Consider the following 24,144-nt stretch of genomic DNA (forward strand, 5'->3'; position numbering starts at 1 on the left):
TCCTATTAACCCTTTGCACCCTGATTCTCTTTCAATTTCCTTCTTAATAGCTCCTTATCGCAAACTATTATCGCAAACAAGTAACTTTTCATGAAGTTGTGCTCGAAGTTTGACTGCTGACTTATACCCAGAAAGTATCAATCCTCGTTCTCACAATCTTAAGTATCCCATATTAAATAAATGACAGTAGCTCGACGAAACCTAATTTTTAAATAAATTTCAGTCAAACTAGATCTTTTCGTAATATATTTAAATATGGAGTATTTCGAGCCTTGAAATTTTTTGGGGTACCTCCACATGAGTTCCAGTCGAGTTAACGGAATCGAAAGGGTTAGAGGTCTAACCCGTATAATGATCGTGAAAATTACTTCTCGGGTGTTTTTTTCCACACGATTTAACGAACTCGTGGAACGGATGCTATCGATGCACTCGGAGATACTCGCAGTTGCATTCTGCTCCTCGTTGTCTGCATTCGACATACGTAGCCGGAAGTGTGTTCACGGTGCCGCGAGCCCTGTCTGGCTTCGTGTCCAGAATGATCGCGCCGATATTACGGCTAATACGCAACCGCAATTGTTTTCCATCGGTTTCTTGTTTCGCGTGACAGAGGAATTATCGCTGGAGCTTTCGAAATCCAACCGGCGACTCGCGAGAACGTTCATCATCCCTGATTTCAAAATGGAAGTACGATACAGTTGTGACATGATCGTTCGACTCACGAAATTTTCGAATGGCTGTACATACACTTGGTTCTTTCCATTCTCCATGGTATTGGAATACTTGAGAGGAATAATATTAGATTGGTCAAAAAGCACCATTGGATTGTTGACGTAGATGGTGCACCTTGATTCGTTGGTACCAAACGATGTTCCTGACCTGCAATGTTCAATGGGATTATTTATTATAGATTTACATAAAATTGATACGTTATTTAATGAAGTTCTTTTCATTTCGAATGGAACGATTGGAATTTTATATTAAAAATACTTGAGTATTTTATGTTAGACCACGTGGCCAATCTAAGCAAGAAATTGGGTCCGAAAAATTGAACGATAGATTGACTCGTAGGTTTACATAACACGCTTTTGTTTGTCATACAATTCATAGTATATCTGTACTTCGATCGCAGTCACGTTAATGCTCGTAATATAGGAGAATCGTATTAATCCCCATATCTACAGATCTCAAGGAAATCTTAACGTTATTCGCGTGATATAAACATTCGTTTCATTAGGGTACCACTGACATGGGGGTTACAACGATAAATTATCGCCATTTCGCACGCGAAGAAGGGCTACTGAATTTTATCATATTACTGCGTAGCTTGGCCATTTGTTCGATTAAACTTCTTGTTCGATAACAGCCATGAAACGTAACCACGAATAAAATTTTTGAAATTCGAACTAAATGATAACCCAAATAATAAACCAGCCAATTTTCAATGGTATTCTACCTGATAAAAAAATAAAATGAATATATATTACGTCTCATAATTTCCCAAAATTTATCTTTCCATTCGAATAATCTTTATCTAGTGTCATTTTGTTACCTCATTATTGCATTCCCAATACCATTCACGTTATTATCTTTCAACTTCACCTAAAAAAAAAAAATTAAAAATTTCAAGAATTCGACCCCGTCTTCTCTTACAAAATATTCAAAAGCATGTTTAAACTCTATCTTAAAATTCTAGCAAAAGTATAAATTTTTTCGCAACTCGTACCAGAAATAATCAGCGATCTCTAAGTACATTAGCCAGAATATTTTCCCACTGAATTTCGTTACCACCACCATCGCGAGTGGCCGCAAGTAAAAGTTCACAGACGAGTGGATCGACTTCCCGTCATCCCCAGTCGTCTTTTATCACCCTCCGCTGTTCAGCTGTTCCATTTCTGGCCAACGATGCTCATCGAAGTATCCTCGTGGCGTCGTTTCCGGTAGTAATACCTAGGAACGTTTCTCCGGCAGGCCCAGTCCGCGTGTGACTTTCGCTATCATGATTTTCGCATGGTCGATCACCTCCCAGCACCGGTTGTACGATCGTTAAATCACCGCGAGCTAAATGATATTACCGCACCTGACAAAATTCACGAACCATCGGCAAAGAAATCCACCTACAAATGATCCACGAGCCATACGTTGAACATTCCCCGATGCTTCCGTTCTGCGAACGATTTTAGCAGGCCCGACCCTTCTTCGATCATTCCGGTTCCTCCTGCGCGGATGGACAAGACAGAAACCGACCCTGAAAAGAAGAAAGGAATTCTTTATCTATGTTCTTGAAGCATAAAACGGATCTCGATGTCTGCATGGAATGCTACGTGTTCCTCGGGTTGAGATGATTCACCTGGTCGAACGTAGTTTTATTCTTGGTGGCCTTTAATGGTAGTAGTAATCAGGGTTGGTAATGGTGGAAATGTTAATTTTCGATTTTTGGCGATAGGTTCCAGTAGGAGGTTTTGTTTGGTATATTAATCTTGGAGTATAGTCAGCGTTTATCTTATCTCGAAATCACGGGGAAAAATATTTTCATGTAATTGTACGATTAAACGAGCCTCGATGTTGCGATTTGTTTTGTTTTATATCGAGTGATTAATTGGTTTAATTTCTATTCCAGAAACATCCAGGATATCATCCAGAGGGAAAGGATCGGTGTACAGCAAAGGCGGCGGTAGTAGGACATTGTCCAAGCGATTTCTAAACGGCAACATCATCACTTTCGATCGGTCTAATCGTTCATTACGAGCCACTTGTGAGTTAACCACACCAACCTGGTACCCAGGCTTTCTTAGGGGCACAAGCAACGGACAGGCAGCGTGTATGATCATTGAAGACTATCCCCCTCTGCCCACCAAACCGAGGCAATATTTGCATCAAGATACCATCCAACGATTTCTGAACCATCTAGTCCTGCCTAAACACAGGACCTCAAAATTTTCCAGGTTAGCATATTATATAAAATAAAGGGATTGTTTCTTTAAATTAATGCTTGTAAGATGAAAAGAGTGGATTAAATTTCTGATAAGTTGTTTAATTGTTAGTAATAGGCATCGGAAGCTACAGCCGTTCAGAGAAACGTGACTGGCGTCAGCGGGTAGTGCGGCACACGTTACCGCAGACAACGAAAATCACCCTGACTCGACACGTAACGAGCTACCATCGGGTAGCCATTGCCTGGCAACGTCGCTGCACAGCAATCAAACTGCCGCTGGGAAGCGTGGGAAGTAGATCCAGAAGGACGAGGACGAAAACGTTACCTACTTGAACGACAGAAGGATAGGGGCCGGGGGATCCAGAGAGAGCGAGAGTGACCGACAGGAAAAAGCTTGGTAGCTTTTGATAGTCCGACACTCGCGTTACCATTTGCCAACAACTCGTTTTCACAACGACGTCTCGTCAGAAATTGCTGTTGTCGCTCGGAAGGGACATTAATTTAGCAAGGAGCAAAAGGCGGAAACATCATCAGTCACCATGGGAAGTGTCAACGTAAATCGCACCGTAAGCGATGCGTTTTATCGCTATAAAATGCCACGGATCCAAGCCAAAGTAGAAGGCAAGGGAAATGGTATCAAGACCGTAATTGTGAACATGGTTGATGTCGCTAAAGCGATCGGGAGACCTGCTACTTATCCCACCAAGTACTTTGGTTGTGAGCTCGGAGCACAGACTCAATTTGATTTCAAAAATGAAAGATTCATAGTAAATGGTTCGCACGATGCTACAAAACTGCAAGATCTTTTGGATGGATTTATTCGTAAATATGTATTATGCCCGGCTTGCGACAATCCTGAGACCGAACTAATGGTCAATTCGAAGAAAGCGACCATTTCACAGGGATGCAAAGCGTGCGGTTATCACGGGTTACTGGAAAGTAATCATAAATTGAACACCTACATTCTGAAGAATCCACCTAGCTTGAATCCTGCTGTTCAAGGCAGCTCTTTAACTGAAGGTAAACGTGGAAAACGCTCGAAACGTGCGAACGGCGAAACAACCACTACTACAACCACTGCTACTGCTAATGGTGATCGATCTGGTTCTCCGGAAAATGAAATTAGTACCACCGACATCGTGGTAGAGGCTCCTGAAAAGATGGCGGACGAGAACGGAGACGATGATAATTGGGCAGTCGACGTGTCAGAGGAAGCAGTCAGAGCCCGTCTGCAAGACTTGACAGACGGGGCGAAAGGAATGACCATCAGCGATGATCTAGATAAGACTGAGAAAGAGAGGATGGACATGTTTTATAAATTAGTTAAATGTCGTCGCGACGCTGGGCAACTGGACAACCATAAAGAATTGATCACAGAGGCTGAACGTCTGGAAATTAAGACAAAGGCACCACTGATCTTGGCCGAACTACTTTTCGATCAGAATATTGCTGCACAAGCCAAAAAGTATCGAGTACTTCTCCTTCGTTTTACCCATGATGATATCAAGGCACAGAAATATTTAATTAGAGGAATCGAACAAGTGATAGCCCTACATAAAGATGCTTTGATGCCGAAAGTACCTGGCATTTTAAAGGTAAAACAAATTACTCTCACCCAAAGTCTGTAATAATTATTAATATTAGCACGTAACGAGATATCCTTGTTTATCGTTTTAGCTCTTTTACGATGCTGATATTCTAGAAGAAAAAGCTTTGTTTGAGTGGTCGAGCAAAGTAACTAAAAAATACGTATCAAAAGATCTATGCCAAGAAATTCACGATAAAGCTGCACCATTCTTAACCTGGTTACAAGAAGCAGAAGAAGAAGATTCCGAATCAGAAGAAGAAGACGACGATTTGGAGGTAAATGTTTTTTTACATAATTTTTTTTATAATATCAAATTACTATTATATTTGTCTGTTTTATAGATTGAATACGATGATAGAGCCAAACAATCATTAAAGCCGCAAAAGTCACCGCCTATACAGAAGCCTGCTGTAGTCAATGAAGACTCGGATGATGAGGATGATTTTGATATTGATGCCATTTAAAAAAAAAAATGAAAAGATGCTCAGTAGTCGGACATGAAAAATAGAGGAAAAATGATAGAAAAATATGTCCGATAAACGATGACTAACGATCATTTGTCAGACGATACAAAGAGTCGCAATGCAATCTCTTATTATAGTATAGCATTTTGTTATTTTAGGCCAAGGAGTGATTATAAATGCCATTATATGTATGAGAAATTTTAACTGTTTCCAAGTTAGCAATATTTATCTGTACGGTAATACTTTTAATTGTTTTTAATAAGGCGATTACGAATTACCTATATCATTATTCCTAATTAATTATTGAAAGATTTAAAAAAATAAAAATGATGCTTCTATACCTTAATACGCATCTCTTTTAGACGAAAAAAAGATATTGATAGTTCTCTGCCGTTATTGGGAAGTTGGCCTGCTAAAAGCGTTCTCTATTGTATCTATTTACTATTCAAATAATTATTCAAATAAATATGGTTTACCGCAATATATTGTACTTCTTATTTCCAATGCGTTTCCTTCATTTATGAATCATGCACAGTGTAATGTACTATAACTTACTAAAAATAAATATTACGAATAACAGTCATCGTTATTTGCATTTTTCGTTATTGCTTTAGTGAGGTTGAACCATTAATGATTTAATAAATATTTAGTTACTTCACGTATACAACTATTTAGTCACCGGAATTTTAATTCTGATTGGGTGGGTATTATAACATCTCGATCGTTTACAATAATTAAAGTAATGATATTGTTTATAAAAAAAAGAACACATAAAATAATATGTCGCTTCATGGAAACCGACCGAAGTTTAAGAAAATTCCGGTAACTGGCGCTGCGAGCGGATAGGGTCGCTTCAGTCGCGTTTTTACGATCGATTGACGGTCGACATATATTCTAAAAATTTTGTAGTCTAATCATTTGTTCTAAGAAACGCATTTTCAATCCGTACGTCATTTCATCGAAGTCCATAGTATCGCGAGAGTGAAAACTACGCTCAGTGCTTGTTTATTCGATATCCGAACAGTGAAATATGTGGTTACTGTACTTTTATTAACTTACACGGTTCTCGCCATTTTAGTCTGTCATCAAACGTGCGGACATAAAGTTTAGTGCATCTTTTCTTGCGTTCCTCCTTGCCGCAGGAGACAATTTCCAAACGAGAGTTCGATCGACATTCCTTCGCATCGTGGAAATTATTTTACAGTGAATTCGTGACCGAGATCGGTGAGTGGAATTTACTTTTTTCAATGTTATCGCTGCTAACGAATCATTGTACATCATCTACGCACGGATTGTAAAATATTGTACAGATTGAGCTTGTAAAAACCTATTTGTCCACTGTAAAAAGATTCTCTTAAAGGTTTGTCTTCGACTTATACATCGAGGCATTCTGCCCTTTATGAAGGAAGTGGAATGATACACTGAACAAGAGAAAATTCCTGCGTGGACCATTCACAAGGGTAAGTTTTCGATCATACGTGACTTATCAAATATTTTTCCCTTGTTGGTACAAATGGAGAGTAGTCGATTCGTTCAATTTTAAATTGCCACGCCTTCGACAGACGGTTACAGCCGGAAGCAATTGTTTTCATTCGTTTCCGTAAGATTCTGTGGAACCATGACAGAAAACTAGTGACCATGACGATTGTGATGATGATTATCCCTGTTCTGGAACATTTAGAAAGGAACTCGTCTTATAGAATTTTCACTAATTCGCTAAAGGGAATTGAAACTCGCATGAAGATAAATGATTTTATAGTGTCAGTGCTCTGTTATGTATTCGTTGATGTCGTTACATAAATGTTAGTAGATAAGCTCAGATTAACCACAATGCCAGATAAGTGGAGATAGAATTGTGAAAATAAAACTATTTGAATTCAATGATCCTTTCGTTTGTGAATATTCGCGTGATTTTTAGATTATTTTTGGTATGCATTTGTAAACATCTAAAGGAATCAAGATTCCTACACGGATATTCAATTGCCAACCGTATTACGAACTTCGAATTCCTAACCTCTAAAAAATTATAAAACTACAAAATGATTTCAGTTTTTAATTATTTGTTTAGATATTACAAGAACTTGCATAATATAATTTCTAATTAATATTTAATGAACTGTCATCACAGTTCCTTATATATAAATAAAATTCGAAATAATGTGCGATATGAATTTCAATCAGCGGTTCTGCCGTTACTCTTTACAAATATAGAATTTCAATTGTTTCACGTTGCCATGACCATTTGCGATTGAAACATTCATTGCATTTACCAGCACTGTCACTGACCCCTTTTTAATATACTTTCGAAAATCCAATGCAAAATTTTATTCTCGAAAGTCAACGCTTTCTTTATAAATTTAATTCGAAAATTATAAAATATTTTATTGTTATCCTCTACAATTTAATTTTTTTTAAATATAAATTTAGAATTTAAATTGAAATCGAATTTAAATTTCCAGTGTTTAAAAATTGTTATATTTTTTGTCTTTCAGTTTTAACAAAGGAGTAGTGGTTCACAATGGAAGATAATTCTGTTAAATACATAGTATACATATTGTTTACCCTGTTTTACGTCAAATGTTCACTCACGTGTTCTTCCTAATACTTTTATCGATTTGTAATACATATATGCATATATACATATATATACACACGCGCGCATATTTACACATACATACAACTTCACACGTAAGATGCTACCCTCTAAGGCCACCTACGCAGTTCTGGTAGTATTATTTTCTCAAACATTTTTTGAATCTTATTTTAAACTTTTAAATATTTATTATTATACTATGATTCTTAATAGAAACAAATTTCTAATAAATAGAATAAAATATTTGATAAAAATTGTTAAGTTGTGATAAATGAAAGAGTTTTAAAAAAGTCGTATATCTAATCGCTCTACCACATTCTCCTCGACAGGTTCGTCGAATTAAATTCGTGAAAGCAATTTTATGTGTTCAGTGGATATGGTTCCATGTAGTACACTACGATAGGCGCACATGGTACAGCACTTGCAATGTCTGTCGTCATGCCGTGAGTCATCGGCAACCGCTGGTCTCTATTCCCCTTGAAGCGAGAAAGATTGCGAAAACTGGCGCTCTATGTGTGCCTCGTGGTGTTAGGAGAGACTGTTAGACTGTTCCAGACGAATTAATTAGTTCAAAAATAATTATCGCTGTTCCTTTACATGAACATTTGTTTATATGATATGTATCTGCGCACTGGTATTCTCATTAGTACGATATACTTTTATATATTTGCTCATTGTGACTCATTTTAGTACCATTAATTATATTAAAGAAAGTCGTGAGGAGCAGGGAAAATAGGAATAGAAAAAAGTAATATAAATTCTATGATTATTTATATACTTTACCGACCTATGTGTTCGGCTTTATGAAAAGTTTAGACGGGAGAAGTTATAAAAAGCAGACGCAATTCTGGTTTCCGTAAAGTGTTAAGTGTCATACACGTGTGGCACCCTCTCTTAGAAGCTTCATTCATCGCACCCTTACGCACCCTCTGGTTATTCCTACTGACCGACTGACGGTTATTTGCGTATGGGTCTATAGCGTCGCAAAGCTTTTCTTAACGTAGAAATGTATCATTCATTTTATTGTGTATACTTGACATGGACATACCGGTGTCCATGCACATACTTTGTGCAGTTGTAGGAACACCCATGAAATCGAAGCGCATGCGCAATCTTTCCATCCCCTTCCGCCCCGCTGTGTCGGTCTTTCGTGCAAAGGGTGCGAAGCCAAACGTTAGCCTTCAGTAAAGAATTAAACGCGATTCCGCGAGGTGTCCCCCCTTTAAAATCACATTGCGGGATATACCGTATATATATATTTATGTATATTGTACAGATTCTATTTTTGTACGTTTGAAAAGGGGATAAATGACTTTTTTACGACAAATTCGATTGACTGAAAGTGACAATACGATCGCGACTGTTCGCGAAGAAACGAGAGACAGATCGATATAGTAGAAAGTAAATTTTTTTTGTACACGGATTAGGTAGGTCCAACAGAGTCCAACATTACCGATGGGTAGAACAGATATGTCAAAAACGCTGAACGCTTATAGAATGTGAGTAGTTCCCCTACTTACAAATCCTTATACAATCCATTTTGATTACTATCAGTTTTTCCATTTTCTTTCTTTTTTTTTTTACTACCACTATTCGTTCAGACATTCCTACACTGCTGCGTTTTTACGTAAACATACCAAGCACTTACTAATTGCCGCACACTTTCATTAGAAACTTCGTGTACAATATGTTTTTTTACTGAGTTTTTTCAACAAAATGATCAGATACACGCTATTGAAGAAACCTTTGCATGCGTGATCGAATGAAAATAATTTTCTTCGTAAATTCAGAAGCGTTCAGACGTCGCAATATGTCGACGAAGGAAAAATGTCAACATGAAAAATATCGTTACATATTGCTCGTTCCATTAGTTATTAGTTATAATATTTACTTTCGTTGTTGATATTCTATGATGCAGGTTTAAAAAAAATCAATATATTGACTTTTAGGCTTTCGTGCTTTTCTCGCCACGCTTCTTCATTGCTTATGTTAGAAAGTCGATTCACGAAGACTGTCGTGCTGACAACTTCGTAACAATGTTACCATTTCACGTCGTAGTCCTTGAAGAAATCAATTCGCCGGAAGTTGCTGTCAATGTTGAGAAGACAAAATAGTCTTGCTCAAGTCCATTTGTTAAACCGATGCAGTGTTTCAATCGGAATAGCGAGGTCAAGGCTTGTTTGGAAGGACGATTGCACGAGGTCAAGGTTTACAGGTACAGAACCCTGAAATCCTGACCTGGCTTTGACGACGTCAATAATTTTCCCGTTTCCCTTTACGAACCCATACTTCCGGTCGTATTTATCGATTGAGCTCGGCATTGCGAATTTTCCCTTTTCTCGAAATTTCACCATCTTCTATATACCTATATATATTCTGTCGCATAAAAGAGCACGCCATGGTGCTTGCGTTTGCGCAGAGCTACTGAGCCATTGATTTCGCTTGGGTTTAACGCGATCGTGACATGGGGTAAGTTTTCCACTGAAATGAGTTTGTCTGCAGATTAATTCTTGTGCTTCATCATGTCGTTAGTCGATCCTTATGAATATTTCTCTGATTAATATTAATCTACTCTGTGACGCGTAAGAATTTTGCTAGCTTTTCATCCTTGGAAATTCACTTTTACTTGGTATATTGCGTCGCATACAAGAAGCGCCGCGGCATTTGCGCATGCGCGTATATACTAAACCATTGATTTCTGTGGATTTAACGTGGCCCTGACATGGGGTAAGTTTTTATTCGAATTAATTTTACAATAATGGGTGTTCGAGTGCTTCAAAAGCTGTTTTAAATTGTTGTATTTAGTGACTGAATCAATAAGATTGTATAGTTATGCAAAAACAAAATTATTCTAACCGACTTAGGCTTGAAAACGTACTCCGTGTATACAAATGCCGGATACGTTCTGCTTGCCTCGACTGAAATACTTCGTGATGCCTATTTTTGATTGCGGTTAATTATTGGCGCGTAAAGCAAGTCGTTCCAAATACCGTTTACCTCTGTTTTTACATTTTTCTTTATGCTTTCTACCTTGGTTATAATCGCAAGAGGCTACACAAAATGCAACTTTGTTATCACTATGTACTTGTTGTTATAATAATTGCGTTATAGTTAATGTTAATATAAATTAGAATACAAAATTCTACTCTCAATTGTAAAATTATTCAATCGAAAAAGAAAATTAGTATTTAAAGTAAAAATGATTATCAAATTTTAATACATTCTTTTCAATTGAATCTTTGTTAAAATTTGCTTCTTTCAATTTTTAGCAAAAAGATAGAAAATATTGGTAGAATGACGGCCTTGACGCAGGAAGAAATTGTGACTGGCGCCAAGTTTGTAATCCAAGGGTTGGATGCCCTACGTCTAGAACATGGGGGACTGTTACAAGCCCTGCAAACTCAGGATGCACCAGTTGCAAGAGACAAAGTTAACTTGCTATCAAAAAATATTGAACGGATAGAGTTGGGCATTGTTGAGGCCCAAGTTATGATTGCTCTTGCGAACCACTTACAAATAGTAGAGGCTGAAAAACAAAAACTTAGAACACAAGTAAGAAGGTTGTACCAAGAGAATGCCTGGTTAAGAGATGAGTTGGCTGGAACACAGGAAAAATTGCTAGCCAGTGAACAAGCAGTAAGTAATGTAGGACTTGCACTTTTTACTTTCGGACGAGTCCCCAATTTCATTAACCCTACGCAGACAGAGATCTGCGCGTCTAACAAACAATAACTCCCTTTTAATAATAAAACTGCTTTATTTAATTAACATATTAAACTAAGTTCCTTTCAATTCCAACTCTCAAACACACGATCCTCTATTCTCTACGTTTCGACTACATACACTCTTCTAATCTGACCGCCTCGCGTCCTTGCATCCTTACTTATAGCCAAACCTATCTCCTTCCATACGCATTATTTCCTTCTCGAGTATTCGACAAAAGGATTTGCCGCTATCGTTTGTTCTTTCGCGTTGGACCCGATACCGTCTCGCTTTTTCGAGAAGGCCCCCAATGCTTCCATGCACTCCGCACACTCATTCGCCCCGCTATCACTCTTAATAGATTGCTAGTGTCCACCGCTCGCCTCCCCACAGTAATCAAATTACATGAAATATGTTACATGTAGTGAAATAGTAAGAAAAATTGTAATGTTTATCACATCACTAGCTAGTCCAAATGGAAGAGGAAAAGCATCATATAGACTTCATGGAAAGTATGAAGCAGTATGATCCTGATCCATCTGTGGATGATGACAATGCTAAAAACAAACCACCAGATGATCCCGTAGTTGATCTATTCCCCGATGATGATAGGGACGACCGAAATAGTAAATGTATGTATGCTTCACCTTTGTTTATCATCAAGCATCTCTGCTAGGTGCTTGAATTTCTTTTTAAGTCTGTGTGAATGACATGAAGGGATTTTACTGAAACTGTTCTCTAATTTTCTCCATTAGATTTCAAGTCATGATTGAAGGATGCATTATAACATTACGTATTCACACAGGCTTAAGTCCACTGTTACCACTTTTTGCAATATCTGCCATCTTTATTGCAGCAACATCACCAACACCGCATTCGCAATTGGCACAACAAGTAAACGCTGGATACGAGATACCTGCGCGCTTGCGTACGCTGCACAATTTGGTTATACAGTATGCGAGTCAAGGCCGTTATGAGGTCGCCGTTCCTCTATGCAAACAAGCGTTAGAGGATCTAGAAAAGACTTCTGGTCATGATCATCCTGACGTCGCCACGATGTTGAATATCCTTGCTTTAGTGTATAGAGATCAAAATAAATATAAAGAAGCAGCAAACTTATTGAATGATGCTTTGGCTATTCGTGAAAAGACACTCGGTGAAAATCACCCTGCAGTTGCTGCTACGTTGAACAACTTAGCTGTTTTATATGGAAAGCGGGGTAAATACAAAGAAGCTGAACCACTATGCAAACGAGCTCTCGATATTCGAGAAAAGGTTCTCGGTCACGATCATCCTGATGTCGCGAAACAGCTAAATAATCTGGCGTTGCTCTGTCAGAATCAGGGCAAATACGATGAAGTGGAGCGCTATTACTTGCGAGCGTTAGAAATCTACGAGGACAAACTTGGTCTGGACGATCCTAATGTCGCGAAGACAAAGAATAATTTGGCATCGTGTTATTTGAAGCAGGCAAAATATAAGGACGCGGAAGTTTTATACAAACAAGTATTGACTAGGGCACACGAAAAGGAATTTGGAGCTATTGCTGGCGATAATAAACCAATCTGGCAGGTAAGGATGCTTTTAGTGTTTTTAAAGGTGATATGTGAGATGTAAGATTTTATAATAACAAGGCAAATATCTTTGTTTCAGGTTGCAGAAGAAAGAGAAGAGAATAAACATAAAAATAAAGAGAATGCTCCATATGGAGAATATGGAGGTTGGCACAAAGCTGCAAAGGTGGACTCACCTACAGTCACGACAACTTTAAAGAATCTTGGTGCATTATACCGAAGGCAAGGAAAATACGAGGCAGCAGAAACTCTAGAAGATTGTGCTTTCAGGTCACGAAAAGAGGTAAATTGATTATGAATTTTTATGAACTAGCTATAAATATTTTTTACTTTTACTGTATCAGTAATAAAATTAGTACAGTAAAAAAAATTACCAAAATATAAATAATACAATATGAAATAAATGAATACAATGTAAAACTGATTTAATTGAATACATTATATTTTATAGAAAGATGTATCATTAAAAATATTAAGATTATTTTAATGGCCTGAAACCTGTAGGCATTTGTTATTTAAATTGATGTTCTGTTTCTTTTGATGCAGACATTGGAGTTCGTGAAACAAGGGAAAGTCGCACAGATTTTAGGGGAAGAAAAAGGATCGACGAGACGCGGCTCACGATCCAGTTTAACCAACAGCGAACACGAGCAACATGACGAGGTAAGTTGTGTCGGATACAAGTAATATGTTAGTTGCACTGCATGTTGTAGCACACGATTAGTCGTCTACTATCCTTTTCTTCTTTCTTTTTGTTCTTTTTTCGTTATCCGGCCCGTTCTGACGAATTGGCGACACAACACACAATCACAGGGCTCGCTGCCGCTGGTACAAAGGGCGCTACATGAAGGACAGTCTGGCCACAACGACGCTAGTCCTAACAAACCCGGTTTTAAAAACAAGATCTTTCAAGCTTTCGGGATTCACTCTTCCACATAGGATATTCTTCGTTTGTAGCATTGCCTGTCGTTCGATTTATGCCCGGTCGCACGGTGATCTTCGATGTATATTGCATCGAAAATTTATATTTCTAGAATGAGAAAGAATTATTTAAAAAAAGCGTACGATTGTTTGAGAGGAGTTGAATTTAGGTATCGATTTTTAAATTCCACGATAGTGTACTCCGAATACGTTGAGGAATTCACGATCTTTTTCAAAATGTTTTTGATAATTCCTCTGAAATGCAAGCATTTATAGGAATTTATAGCTTCTGATTATAGGAGTGGGCCTTCGATAATTTTTTGGGCATTTGATATATTGTTTTTTCTCGCAGTCAGATATTCCCGATTAACGATGACGACAGCACATCATAATTGCACATTCTTTTATTACATTTACTATACAAGTATTTCAATAATCGTACCTTGCTATTTCCAATTATTAACTGTTTCTTTCTTGAAAAAATATCGCGTAGAAAAAGTATAGTCTTTTACAGATCACTTCCTACTTGTAAGCTGTGATAACGTTGCCCTTTCATTGATTTCTTTGTGTTTGTCTTTTTGCCGATTTTTTGTTTTTAAATAAAATGTTAAGGATATTTATATCCCGTATTTAAAAAAAAAAGTAAATTTATCCAGATTTGACAGAGGTGCTTTTTACAAAGCATTTTGTTTTTATCACTTTGCATTATTTATCTGTAATTATCATTAACTATTTCAAACTTTTTACGCTTGTATTATACACAATCGTATAGAAAGCAATTAGAATAAAACAATAAGCTTCCAGAGATAATTATTTTCGTAATGAAATTACACGAGTTGATTGTTTCACGTGTTACTCTTGGCTGAGATAAAACTATACCAATTGTTAAAAAACAACCTTTTCTATGCTCTAGCTATATTTCTCATAAGCCAGAAAACCGTGAAACTACGCACACAGACGACAGTAGTCAATTTTAGCAGCAGCTTTTGCTTAACTATATACCTCAGTATAGATTTGCAAAGGTGACCATTTCGTAATAATGTGCAAAGGAGATTAATAATCAATCTAACGATTTGCAGTTCGACATACGAAGAATTATTTTCTGTGACAGGTTGTTCTTACGATAATCTTGTATGCATAATTTGTTGTTGATTTTTAACGCAAGAGAAGACAGTCTTCTTCGAGCCTCGAATGTCTCGAGTCATCGGTTTACATTCGTTCTTTCATTTCATGTAATTAACATACGTTTAACTTTACACATAATTTTTCCTTGCCCTTTACGAAAAGGAACTTTTTATTTGGCTTAGGGTAACATTGTGTCCAACATTTTTCACACGATGTGAGGTGTCTCGAAATTATTCCATAAAAATTTTACTATCTTTCCTCGTCTAAAAGTATTATATTTGTTAAGGATGTAGTTCGTGCAATTTGCTATATTATATATTTATATACACGTATGTTATTTTTAAATGATCCTCATTTGTGTGACAAATGATTTTACGTTAAAAAGATCTCAAGAGTATATACGGAAAGATTTATTATCGTTCGGGGCACCTTATATCACATTTTTTATTCTCCACTACTACGTTCTAAACTTCGATCTTCCTATTCAGATATAAAAAGCGATAAAAGAATAAGAATGTTATTCGATTATATGGACAATGTTTAAACTCACAATCAATTACTACGAAAGTCGAATTATTTAATATAAGTAGTGCCTTGAGACTTTAACGAGCGAAAGAATAAATTATTTTTTAACTGAACATGGTTTCCTAGTTACTCGATAAGGGGTGTTGTGCCTCATGGTATCCTTGTCATGTTCTATGTCTGTGTTTCTTTCTCTATATTTGTGATAACCAAAATCATACGTAGACGTCCTTGTATGAAACCGAGAATGCGTATATAACAGGTTTGCATTATTAATTTTCCTCGCACGCCATTTGTGTTTCTTAACCACCATTGTTACCAGTCGTTTTTTCGATATCTGCGTTGTCGTTTTGTTTCGCTTTGATTTGAGTACTCTGCGGGCCGGGACTTAGATAAAAGGATGTCACTCTGGAGTACAATTTCGTCTGGACACCAAATTACCGGAACGAAAGTAAACCGGGTCTCTGTAGCAGGTGCGTATTCGTAGAATTTGTAGAACAATTTTTTTATTATTTCCTTTTTTTTTTTTTAAATTTTTAATTTTTCATTCCCGATGTTTTATGTCGATGCACAGAGTCCTTTATCATAATTAATTTTCTTTTTGTACCGTTACCGATCACCATGTTTACCATCGTTCTACTCATCACGTTTTTTCCTTGTTTTTAGATATTGCCAGAGTGCAGGTGTTTTCTTTTTAACATGAAAATCACGATTGGGAACCATTTTGTGTCGTGGCCATTAATTACTGCTCCCTCTATATGTAATGCCCGTAGCTAGCATGGGAAGTTGTATCATTTGGCTTGTGTATATACTCGGAATCATTACCCCTTGTGCGAGCAGTAATTAATTGTTGTAAATGTTATGAAATGTTGATATTCGATATCGAGACCTTGCTTGCCATGGTACATACGAATTAATACCATCTTTTTTTCCAGCTTCTGTAATATTTTTATCAGGTTTTTCGTTATAGATCTTGTGTCTTTAATAGAAAGTTAGCGTTCTTTTTTAATCGACGATAATCGCTTGGAATTTTTCCTGGATTTTAATATTCAGATTTCTAGACTCCATTGTCGGAAGAGAATATGTTGCATTGAAGGCACGAGATTCTTCGAAACTCTCCTAAACACGTATCTCTAGAAAAGTCTTATCCTCTTCTGTTTCAGGACCGGAAGTATTACGTTCACGCGCAGTAAAGGATACTACGTAAGAGAACTATACGCGAAACGATAACGCAAGGTTGATAAAAGGGCTCTGCATTGTTTAGTTGAAACATTGACTGACGTCCACTTAATGTGAATCGTTTAACGTATAACAGCACATTCCAACTGCTTTTCTCGATCAATCAGACGCACCGTAATGAAGTACTCCATGTTGCTGCTCGTGCTCGATACGGGACGATTATGGCTTCGTGCTAGCGACTGACCATTTGGAATAAAAAGCAAAGAGAGGAAACACAGAATGTTTGCAAGGCGAATTGGTTTATCCTGCTTCGATCGTGTACTTAAATCAAAAACACAGAATCCAAGTCAATTTTTTGCGTTTTTTTTGTCTATCCGATAGAGGAACGAGAGAGAATTCACTGTTGCAAGTTACATTGATCCAAAAAGTAAAAAAGAAAATCGCGATATATTGAATTTTTCCTCGCATTGTGCAGTAAGAGCGACGAACAGTTTTCTTCTCAGACATTATGCGTCCATATTACATCTACATGCATCCGATCAGACCGTATACACGTATACATATCCCTTTTGTTGATCACTATACCATATTTAAAGTACCGCGATAACGTGTAATCATTCCACGAGCTCTAGCTTCTGTCGATCGAGGCTCTGAAAGAGCCAGGAGAAAAAGGCATTCATATTTAAACATATGGGGAACATTTGTATGTCGCTTAGCATTATTGAATGTATTCTTATACACATGAAAATACACATACACCGTGCACGTTAGAATAATGCGAGTATATTCATTGTCATATTAAAGAGTGTAACAAGCTGAAAGGGGGAGAGTCGCGTTTTCCTTTTCATTTCTGTCGTGGAGTTTAATTAAGCAAAAAGATAACGTGTAAACAAGCTGAAAGAAATTGAAAGAGCCAATCTGCCGGGCGATGTTGATTTCTCTGTTCTATTTATAATCGTACATTTAAGTACTTATATTATATATTTACATATTTGCAAATATTTAATTTATTCTCTTTGCGTATGTTCCGTTGTTTAAACGACGATACTAGTGCGAGCATGACGGATATTATACGTTGTATTATAAGATTGCAATTATTTAAATTATTTTGAAGAGGAGGAAACCGAAAGTTCTAGATCTTTCCTTTTTCTTTTTTTTCTGGAGACACTTTTATTGGAGTGCGCGAAACAAGGATTCCATTGGTAAATTTGTAATATTCGTGCTGAATATCGTATACTTTCGAAAGTCAGGAATTATATTGTAATCGGCTATGAATTAAAACTAAGTTTGAGAAATCCTTTGAGATCGTTGAGCAATTACGACGATAGAGAATGATGATCATTTGAATTAGTCGAGTCCTCACGGTAGATTTAAGCTTTGTTCGAGTTAAAGACCTCACATTTGTGTTTCGAATACAGCGTTGTCATTTTCTGTCAGTTTCATACAGCACATGTCATTTAACTAATATTTCATTGCGAAATCAGTTGCTATAATGGCTAATAGCTATACCGTTTGCTACATTCAATTACTGATAATGATCATGTTTTGCGCTATAATCATTGAGATGAATACATGAACAAGCATGGAAATCATTATTACGAATAATTAATAATTTATTCGTATTGTACAGTAATTATAATTGCTTCCATAGCAACTGCCGATGGAAGGCAACTATAATTGTGTTTAGAAATACTATGCCAGAAAGTAGCTAATGTAATCTATTTATGAGACATTTTCATCATTATTTGATGACAACGAACAAGCTAATCTTGCAAAGAGCTACTGGTAAATTATTAATAATATTATTACAATATGCATAAGAATGCTGCATAAGAATAATATAACAAATTGAAAAAAGGAGCAACTTTTACACAATGGCTGCTTGCTTGTTTAACACTATTCGCATGTGTATATTAAATAATTGTGAAAGAATTAAAAAGTCTTTCATTTGATTGCAAAATTTTTATAATGTGGGTTCCATTGGACTGGCCTAGTTCAAAAGATTTAAGATTACACCCAGGATATGGATGTATAGCAAACATTTACAGTCGTAGCGATAGTTCATTCTCAATTTTTATGCAATATTGGTCGCAAGACGATGATTTGATTTCGATTTTACGAGGATGAATTTTGATTCGTAATTACGGATACGACCTCAATGATAGGTTCTGCGTATATCGATGACTCTTAGTCAGTTTTAAGTAATCATTTTCCCTCTGTCATTAATTGTCTTCATTCTCTTAGTACATGTTTTCATTTGATTTTCATGTGTGCTCTCATTACCCTGGAAAAATATGCATTTATTGATATACGCTATCATATTCTGCGCCTGAGAGCTTGGAGGCCTAGAATTAGTAGTTTTTATTCTGTCTTAGGTGCTTTTTATTTTACCAATCAACCTTAACAGAGATATTTTTTGCTTCTTGGTATCTTGGTTATCAGCACAATATAGCGCACCATAAAACAATTTTTTCACAATTATCACAGCTGGATTTTAATAGTATCTTTAAGTGCAATTTATGTGCAATCTAATTAGGATTAATCTTTTAACTTCAGTTAAATGATATGCAGTTATTTATATGATATGTAACATTGACTGCTTTAATTAGTCAGTTTTTAAACTCATGTGGAGTAAATCTCATCAGAGATCCATTTATAATGCATGCTCAGCATCGCATATGCGGCCAAAGCACATGTAATTCTTAGACGCTTTATTTTGGGCTTTTATTATAGTTTATTAGATGTTATAGTAATTTTTTTTCCGTATGAAAGGGGTTAATTTTTTGTTTGTTTTTTTTTCTTCTTAAAATGTAATTTATCTTTTATCTCAAATGAATTTAATAATGGGGCATGGATTAGCGTTAATCGATAATCTACTTTACAATTGAAGAACAGATGTGATACAATATTAGAAATAAGGTTTAATGTTCACTTATGGTCGAAAGTAGTCGCTTTATTTTATAATCAAATTGTTTAGGGTATTGTAGCTCTCAGGTGCAAGTATTGTTATTTAAATAATATGTAAGTTTTGATTTATAATAAATATTTCCACTTGTAATCCTTGTTCATCTGCCTCCTTTGCTTAGAAAGCATCCAAATATTTATTATATTAAGGACAATCTAAAACATGTGCACTTTTAAGCAACATTGTATTCGTGTTTTCAAATTTTATTAAAGTTTTGTTGCTAACAAACTTTATTTTATTTTCTTTAATTCTGTATATTTTAATACTAGTTTCCCATTAGGAAAATTGTTCAACATTTAATTTCTCCTTTCTTATAGTATCTTGCTTGTACAGCTTCCTTACTTTTTTACTTTCCTCTTTTTTAAATGTTTTCTTAAATATTTTCCTGATGTACTTTTTATTCAATAAAACTTCCTTTTTCTTCTTATCAATTTAATCATATTGCCACATGATTTTAGTAGTAATTCATGCTTAGATCACGTATAGTAAAGACCATTATCGCATCTCGCGCCAACATTACAAGCTGATAAGATTGGTCAGTTATTTATAACATTACAAACGTGGTTATAAATATCGACAGTCTGTTCATCGATAATATTTGGTTCATCTTGATTGCCAGACGGCACGAATGCGCGCTCTTATAATACCAAATAAAAATTTTCATGCAAATATGTCACACGTCGCATTATCGGGGCTATTGTTAACCGTGTAATCATCTTTTCCTGGTAGAAGTCCAGTTGCTCCGTTACTAACACACGTCTTACAGTTACAAGATATAAAGAAAGAAAAGAAAAAAAGAAAAAAATAATGAAAGGAGAAAGCGAAAGTTTCGCAGCCTACAAAATTTTATTACATAATTATTTATGGACCACATTAGCATTGTTCCATTGAATTCGAATTATAGAAAAGTTTTTATTGAGCATAGTATTACACGTTACAATAGTAATAATAATCAATAATCGTAATAAAGGTGAGAATAATTGATAATCAATGATATTACTTTTGTTTTCAACAAGTAAAAACTATCACGTGAAAAGTTACACTTACAAAAGGGACAGATAGATAGAAGAGAAAATAGAGGAGAGAACGGTACTCTTTTACAAACTTCTGATTTGTATCGGCTTGACTAGCATATTAGAAGCATTAACGTTACGGTTAATCGTAATCAATTAGATTCGGGGGAGGATCGAAAGCACGTTTAATGCAGAGGGAATTATTAATTACGACATTACAGGTATTAAAAATTCGCTTCGTAATAAATTAGGTACGACATATAAAGGAGAAATGTACATTTATAAATCGCTAATAATTATTATCGTTACACGTATCATCGAGGGCTACACATCGTGTTATTTTTCACTTTTTTTGTTTTCTTATTAAGACAATAATAACAATTGCAAGGCTGATTTGTACGAGAGTTTCAGTAGTAAAATATTCGCTCCACGACTTACCCCCACCCCAATCTCAACCCCCATTCACGCTCCGAAAACAAACATGGTCGAACTCTGCTCGTTATTTAATTACTCATTTCTGGAGAGAGATTAATTAGTTCCACAGCCTTTTATAATAATATTAGGTGAGCAAATCAGCCTGGCAGATTCGGAGAAAGGAAGAAGCGACACGCGCGCGCGTAATGAAAGGAAACATCCGACGAATGATAGTAAAATATTGTGTACAACTTCCCAATAAATATGCGACGTACGCCTAAAAGTACAGATTGCTTGTATAATCCGCCAACGTCTCGTCGAGAAAGTACTTAAAATAGAGTCTAAACTAGCCTTTCGTGCTCCTAAGTCTAATATTAAATTTGTATCAAGAGGTAATCCTCTCATGGTTTTTGCTCGGTTATACTTTAGGCTTGAACCACCACTAATAAAGACTAACCAGATGTCTCTGATCTCCTGTGGTATATAAATGATTCATGTAAGATAAAATTGTTCATTAAATTCTTTTCCTTAATGAGATACAATTAGATAATATACTGAAATATAAAATATGAAAAGTGTAGGCTTTCAAAAACAAAAAAATAAAAAAATAAAAATAGCCTTGCTACAACTCTATTTTTCAAAGTTTTAAGGACATTAAAAAATCTTTTAGTAAGTTACAAATTATTCTCAAATAGGAATTAACATAATTCTTAAATTAATGAATCTTTATCTCTTATGAAATTTTTATATCACCAAAGACACAAAAAAATCTTTTAGTAAGCTACAAATTATTCTCAAATAGGAATTAACATAATTCTTAAATTAATGAATCTTTATCTCTTATGAAATTTTTATATCACCAAAGACACACCGTAGAGACATTTGGTTATTCTTTTTATTAGAGACTTCATCCCGTAAAAAACGTATAGTGTTCTCTCTGTAGGTTTCGAAATCGAAGGACGCCTACGATTTATCTTTTCTAAGTAAAAGGTCCAAAACCTTTGTTTTCCTGCTCCAACGTGGAGAATTTCTATTAGCCCCCTCGATTTGAACCCTACTTCACCAACGAGACTTAATCAGTAGCTTCGTTATCGTAGAGTTTTGCAAAATATCGAATACTGAGTAATACACGATCCTTTATCTCATTTTATTCACGTGTTCGCGAAAGAGAAACGGTCGTTCGGCGGAAATTTGTTCGAAAACTCGTGTTTCCAGTGCTAATAGACAAACTGAATCTCGTAGAGCTAAGGCTCTATTCAGTTGATCCGATGCTTTAGCACCTGTTTGCAAGTAAATTAGATTCGACTGGATGCTAATTGCCTGATCTTAAGATCGTATTCTGCTGTTTTGGTTGGACCCTTTAGCTGCGTTCAATGAAACCCTTATTCAAGATCGTTTCCAGCTACACATTGCACTACTAGATTGCACTATAATCGTCTTCAGCAGCAATATAATCCGGAAAATAATACAGTTTCTTTGGATCATCGCAGCCAAAGAAGTCCTTTTCTTTTTCACTAATTACAAAAATTGACAAATGTTTAATTAAAAAGCGACCAGTAGAATAATGACGAGTACAGTAATTTTAAATACCGGATATGTGAGAATATAGATTTAGTTTAGAGCGGTTTACGAATAAAGATACAAAATTTCATAATCTTTTGTTTTCCTTAAATTAAACTTTGGTCGCTTTCAATGAAATTCTTCATTTTAATTATTCGAAAGCTTTTTATACCTGGCAGTGTTCAAATATACTTTAAGAGCTAATTACCAAAAGGTCTTTGTGCTCGAGATTGAAGAATTCGGTATTCCATTCGAACCTACGTGTAAAAGTGCGATGAATTAGACGATCGAAAGGTAAATACGCTAGCAACGAAACTAACAATAAGAGACAGGTGCTTCAAACTCGTTAGTTTCATCACCACGAAACCGATATCGTTTACCCTAAGCAGCCCCTGATCGCGAGGCCTATTAAGAACTGGTTTTGGGCCAGGCTATCTTCGCGTCGATCCGCTTGTAAGCGAAAAGGCAGTGAGAGAGCTCTTGTGGACACTCGTGGTCACCGAGTAAGGTTTCTGTAATAGAAAACAATTACATTATGCAGTTTTCTTTAATTCATTTCATCTATGATAGTACATATCAGTAGATGTTGCTTTGGTTGCACTTTAATACATTCTTAGCTGTTCAACTACATTTATAATTTTTTAATTCATCATTCTAATAACTAAATTTAGCTTTTTTCACTGCAGCATGTAGTATCTTCAAGTAAAAATTGGTAAAAAATTTTTCGCAAGATTTGTAGGACTCAGATAGGATTTCAAATACTGTCTTCAGTAAAGGTTTGTAAAAAGTTATTAGCAAAATTTCTAGAACCTATATATCAACCTCATATCCTTAATCTTAAAGAATTAAGTAATAAGTTCTTTATGAGTGAAATGTGAATGTGTTAAGAAAATTGAAATGTCTAGTACTAGCTATAACAATTCTATATTTAAAACAGGATTGATTCTTACCTTCCCCTTGAACCAGCTTGAATAATCCATAGTCCTGGGGGTTGGTGCATCTGATTTTATGTGCAAGGATGCGACAGATCTCTCTAGTATTCATATTTGGTCGCACAGGCAACGTTCTAGTGTTCAGGGATCCATGCAGTTCATCTGGTACTAAGATTCGTAGTACGGATGAACAGTCTGGTGTTCCACAGCCCTGGCAAATTCAAATAGCAATTACTAAACATACTTTCAATGATACAGCAATTCCTCAATTAATACAATATTTAAAATGTCTTCACTGGAACTTACAAATACTAAAACTTTACAATATAATATACCAATGCTACACCCAAAAATCATTGAAATTTATTGCAATGCTTCAGAAGGCAGCAACAGCGAAGTCACTTACGTTTAAAGTGGACATCGTTCCCTGGCTGGACTTGAACGTCTTCAAAACGTGAACTGCGCTAGACAAGGTCGTTAGATAGTAACCCCCTTCGCCAGTGAGAAGAGAGGGATGAAGCAGGCCCCACATATATTCAGCCTCCACTTCAGCGTCTACAACCTTGCCACGAACCAACACCCAAACTAGAAGAGGAAGAAGGTCGTCGGCGCCCAGCGTCACGTGTCTGCCAGAGTTTGAGTGCTTAACCTAAAAAATCA

General features: G+C 36.1%; 3 protein-coding genes across 13 annotated transcripts in view; 2 read left to right on the forward strand and 1 right to left on the reverse strand.

Annotated features, from left to right (window-relative positions):
- The window catches only part of eIF5 (eukaryotic translation initiation factor 5), a 30,686-nt gene extending 25,228 nt beyond the window's left edge, over positions 1-5,458 (forward strand). For 3 of the 4 annotated variants that reach the window (XM_017910182.1, XM_017910181.1, XM_017910183.1), the window contains 4 exons: positions 2,618-2,942; positions 3,042-4,527; positions 4,610-4,795; positions 4,862-5,458. In XM_017910182.1, the coding sequence (XP_017765671.1) occupies positions 3,472-4,527; positions 4,610-4,795; positions 4,862-4,984 (1,365 nt within the window). In that variant the 5' untranslated portion in view covers positions 2,618-2,942; positions 3,042-3,471 and the 3' untranslated portion in view covers positions 4,985-5,458. Of the gene's footprint in view, positions 1-2,617; positions 2,943-3,026; positions 4,528-4,609; positions 4,796-4,861 lie in introns of all 4 variants that reach the window. The other variant, XM_017910184.1, reaches the window with a different exon arrangement.
- Positions 5,459-5,859: 401 nt separating this feature from the next.
- Positions 5,860-23,903, forward strand: Klc (kinesin light chain). 8 transcript variants are annotated; one of them, XM_017910177.1, is made up of 8 exons: positions 5,860-6,208; positions 6,345-6,444; positions 10,847-11,213; positions 11,746-11,911; positions 12,136-12,851; positions 12,933-13,136; positions 13,400-13,516; positions 13,667-14,303. In XM_017910177.1, exons 3-8 carry the CDS (start codon positions 10,872-10,874, stop codon positions 13,790-13,792), a joined length of 1,671 nt encoding a protein of 556 aa, XP_017765666.1. In that variant the 5' UTR covers positions 5,860-6,208; positions 6,345-6,444; positions 10,847-10,871; the 3' UTR covers positions 13,793-14,303. The 8 variants fall into 8 exon arrangements, with proteins under 8 accessions (XP_017765666.1, XP_017765667.1, XP_017765661.1 ...); XM_017910176.1 differs by lacking the exons at positions 5,860-6,208; positions 6,345-6,444; positions 13,667-14,303 and adding exons at positions 9,574-9,792; positions 16,585-16,624; positions 23,865-23,903; XM_017910173.1 differs by lacking the exons at positions 5,860-6,208; positions 6,345-6,444 and adding exons at positions 9,985-10,046; positions 10,165-10,304.
- spri (Src homology 2 domain-containing protein sprint) overlaps positions 22,618-24,144 on the reverse strand; it is a 47,002-nt gene continuing 45,475 nt past the window's right edge. The window contains exons 14-16 of the mRNA XM_017909977.1: positions 23,891-24,133; positions 23,503-23,695; positions 22,618-23,064 (exon numbers count right to left, since the gene is read on the reverse strand). Of these exons, the coding sequence (XP_017765466.1) occupies positions 22,961-23,064; positions 23,503-23,695; positions 23,891-24,133 (540 nt within the window). The 3' untranslated portion in view covers positions 22,618-22,960. The remainder of the gene's footprint in view (positions 23,065-23,502; positions 23,696-23,890; positions 24,134-24,144) is intronic.

The sequence above is a fragment of the Eufriesea mexicana genome, unplaced genomic scaffold (assembly GCF_001483705.2).
Source record: "Eufriesea mexicana isolate 0111107269 unplaced genomic scaffold, ASM148370v2 scaffold54, whole genome shotgun sequence".
NCBI classification, from domain to species: domain Eukaryota; kingdom Metazoa; phylum Arthropoda; class Insecta; order Hymenoptera; family Apidae; genus Eufriesea; species Eufriesea mexicana.